This window comes from Malus sylvestris, chromosome 7 (genome assembly GCF_916048215.2).
Source record: "Malus sylvestris chromosome 7, drMalSylv7.2, whole genome shotgun sequence".
In the NCBI taxonomy this organism is placed as follows: domain Eukaryota; kingdom Viridiplantae; phylum Streptophyta; class Magnoliopsida; order Rosales; family Rosaceae; genus Malus; species Malus sylvestris.
In genome coordinates, this window is record NC_062266.1 from 13,773,119 (window position 1) to 13,777,343 (window position 4,225).

The 4,225-nt window shown below is 35.5% G+C and overlaps 1 protein-coding gene across 1 annotated transcript; it reads right to left on the minus strand.

Annotated features, from left to right (window-relative positions):
- Nucleotides 1-1,762: 1,762 nt before the first annotated feature.
- Nucleotides 1,763-2,402, minus strand: LOC126628075 (putative lipid-binding protein At4g00165). Its single transcript, XM_050297657.1, has one exon. It carries the CDS (start codon nt 2,268-2,270, stop codon nt 1,875-1,877), a length of 396 nt encoding a protein of 131 aa, XP_050153614.1. The 5' UTR covers nt 2,271-2,402; the 3' UTR covers nt 1,763-1,874.
- Nucleotides 2,403-4,225: the final 1,823 nt, after the last annotated feature.

Genomic DNA, 4,225 nt, shown 5'->3' on the forward strand with positions numbered 1-4,225 from the left:
TGATTTTTCGTTGATAACCGTCGAAAAGTTTTGTCCCGTTACTTGATCTCTGAATGTTTGTTTTTTGCAATTTTTTGCTGATGTGATTTTGAAGCATATACAAACAAGTTTGATGATTGGATCGTTGAAATTAGTTTCGTAGAATTCGTATCCCATCAAGTTCAATTGTGTGTATATATATATATATTTATTAAGTAGATTTAAATTTATTTATTTTGTACATATAACACTTAAGAAATTGAATGGTATGTATATTTAAGCCGATCCAATGGTCACCAATTTTTAATATTTAATTTAATATATATATATATATATATATAATTATTATAGTTTTTAAGGGTATAAAATTATTAAATTAATATATATATAATTATTATAGTATTTTTTAGGGTTATAAAATTATTAAATATTTAAAAACAATAATTAGTGTCACCTAGAAGCGACACCAATACTTTATGTCGCTTAAAAGCGACACTGTTTTGTTTAAAGCAACGCCAGTATTTAAAATTATTAAAATATATGTCGCTTATAACCGACAGTAAATCCGACGTCATGTTCAATTAGTATCGCAACTGTCTTATGTGCCACTACATTATATTAAACCGACACCACCCACTGACACTATAAGTCCCTTTTATAGTAGTGTCAGTTATATTTCTTCTCATTTTGACAACCAGCAACGAAAAAAGTTAATACAGTTCTTGAAATGTATGATCTAAATTCACATAACAATCTTAAGCACTATTCGACAACATAAGTTGGGTGAAAAAACATTTTCATTTAGCAAATGATTTTTGCACACTTTTACTCTTGGAGATTTTGCACAAGCACTACATGAACTTGCAAACATGTGCGTCAATACCACCTCAATTTTCAATTTTTTATTTTTACCACCTAGACTCTCTTAACTATTGGAATCTAACACCTACGTTACTTTCCATCCAATTTTCCGTTAAAATATATCACGCAGCCCTCATGTGGAAGGGCATTTTTATCAATTCACTTCTTAGTGCTTGCTGGAATCAATCTGTACGAAGTTAAAAGCATCTTTTAGTGGCGTTGGAGTTAGGTAAGAGAAAATGAGAAGTTGATTTCGGGTTGGATTTTAGCAAGGGTTGTTGAAGAATTGAAGTGAAAATTATACAAAAATTTAATCTTTCATTTACAATGAACTTTCAACCCTTTTTTGTAGGTCAGCCAGTGAGTGTGAGATTCACCTTAATTTATTCAAATTTAAAGTTTTCAAAATGGTATGAAGAGAATTGTTGAACTGGGGCGGTGCAAACCCCCAATCAACGCCATATTGACTTAGGCAGTATTATTTTGGAGTCAATTTGATTCTAACCAGCCCCATGAAATTAATTAAAGAGAATATCCCTATAGGTGACATGTTTTAATGACAAAATAGATGGAAAGTAACATAGATGGTACATTCCAACAATTAAAAGAGTCCAAATAGTAAAAAAAGAAAGAAAAAATTAAATGAAAATTCATGCGGTATTATCACACATGCTTACAAGTGATACTTGCGCAAAAACCCATTATTCTTCACCTCTTTTTATTTCCATTCCTTCATTCTCATTTGCTTTATTCAATCAAAAACTTAGAAATAAACATAGTGTGCATGGGAAAATAAATGCTGAGTGAAAATCATTTTCTTTCGCTTGCACCCTGGAATTACACAGAAAGCATGAGCCTGCATTCCATACATCAGTCATTTTCATTAAAGTTTTGGCTATAGCTAAACCATGCATAATGTAAATTATACACCTAACTGAATCTGGTTTATTCCATGAAACAAATTAACAGAACTATGAATGAGTACATGTCAAACAGTGATTAATTCAGATCAAGGTTGAGATCGATGAGTTCTATTAAGCACAGACAAAGCCTTGTGGCACGTTTCCGCCACATGCATTAACAAGCAAACTAAAAGCAACAGGAACATTGAGCTTGACAATTCCCAAGACGTTGGCCTTAATTGCAGTGCAGAGACACAATGCAGCTTCAAGATCTGCGACGCCCTTTATTAGGGTACAGCATTCCTTGCTGGGTTTAGTCCCAATAACCTCGGTCACCAACCCTAACCAACTCCCACAAACACCAAACTTAAGGGTATCTTTGGGGCATTTGGCTTGCTCCTTTGGAATAGAGGGAGGCGGGGAAGGACTTGCAGGAGGGCATGGAACCTTATGAGAGGAAACGAGGGACGAGAATATGATGTTGAAGAGAATGAAAAGAGCAACGTCCTTGGAACACCTAAAGTCCATTGCTGCTGTCACTACAAATCACAATTTTGAAGGTAACAATCACCGGGAGGTGAATATTTATAGAAATATGAAATGACAAATAATTGTTAAGAGAAATGTTACGAAGTTCAGTAGCTACACGCTTGTGTGCATGAATGATTTATGACCATTTATGTAATGTGAGGTTTACGCATCACCGGCTAGAAATCGGGGACTGTCAACAGCACATCTAATTGTTAGGATTAAAGGCTGAAATTGTGCTAGGGTCCATGCGTGGGGCTGAAGTTAGATTTTTTTTGTTCAATTGGGTGGTTGGTATCACTTCCATCCTTTTCATTTGTGGTTGAAAGCGAGCAAAATATGGTACGTTTTGGTTTTTATAAGATTGTACTCTAGTGTCCCCTTCCTCAAGGTCCTCAACTGGCAAAAACATTCAAGTGCCCCTGATTATGTTGGTTCTCTAATATGTTCTCTTTCTCTTAAGTTTGAAACGATTCTAAATTGTAATATTGACGAGTTGCCATTGAATGTCAATGGTATGAAATAAGTAATGAATCCAATTTGAGGACGGTTTATTTGAAAATACACGATATTTTAATTAATGTGGTTATCACATACCACTTCTTGCGAATGATGTATATTCATCATATATATTTCATAATATATATATATATATATATATGTTTGTTGCAGTCGTATTTAGAATAGGAATGTGATTGTGTAAATCCTAGTAGATATGGGAATGTATCTTATATTCCTATTATGAGTAGATTACCTATTAAATGTTGTAATCCTAAAGAGAAAGGTTTTTACCTATCCTACTACTATAAATAAAGGCACAATAGGGTGAATTAAACACACCTCACAATTAAATCAATCTCTTTTCTCTCTAATCATAGCCGCCCCCCCTCTCTATACCCTAGATCGTTCAATCAAATAGGCTTACAACACGTTATCAGCACGCTCTTGCCAGAAGCTGAGGAATTGACGCATCATAGGAGGAAGCTATCATCCACCAAATTCAAAGGCTTATTCGTTTTCTGCTAATCAGGTATGCATAAAATAAAAGAAGAAATTTAAAACGTCCACGAAACATGAAAACATTCCCCATGATGCATGAACCCCTCTATGTTTATATTTTCCTTTCGATATATATATTGTATATGTTCATATATTTGTCAATATATATATTTGTTTCATGCATCACACAATTCAATTGTTATCTAAAATTTGTGAGTCAAATTATATAAAATAAATTAGAAGAAAATATGGGTTTCCTAAACCCTAGAGGATTTTGAAAAAAAAAAAAAGGGATTGGAACTTGGGATTTTGAGGCACCATTGCCGTGGCAAAACCACGGCATCACCGTAGATTGCATTGACGAGATGGACCACTTGCGCAACCCTATTTGGGTCTGCTGCTACCTCGGATAGCACCAAGCCTTGGCTTGGGTCCATGTCACACGGGCCTGTAGCCCTGCCCTTTTGTCTCGGCCCACGGCCTGCATGCCGCAACCTTTATGGTTGCTGGGCTTTGTAGATGCTTTGGCCCGCATCACATGCAGCTAGCCCTTATGGTTAGGCTCCCCGCACCACACCTACAGGCCAGCTCTTGCTGGGCCTTGCTCTCGTGCCTACCCCCTTGGTCCAACACACTAGCCTTAATGGCTAGGCCTTTACCCCTTCACCTCGTGACCTGGAGATCACACCTGAGACTTTTTAGGCCATGCCTTTTTACTCAAGGCACCCAACCCGAGTCCAAATTATTCTTGGGCTATATTTTCGACCTATAATATTATTTTAATATTATTTAGCTTCTACAATCAATCCCGTATAGCCCGATTTATTGAATTAATTAAAAGTGACCTGCAGTCCATTAATCTGATAATGAATCCAAAATTATTGACCTGAATATCACTTTTGGACATTAACGATTCAATAATTTATTTTTATACTTTGAACCGTCACATACTTTCA

Excerpts from the sequence above, each read along its gene's own strand:
- LOC126628075 (XM_050297657.1), bottom strand. The coding sequence starts at position 2,270 with ATGGACTTTAGGTGTTCCAAGGACGTTGCTCTTTTCATTCTCTTCAAC.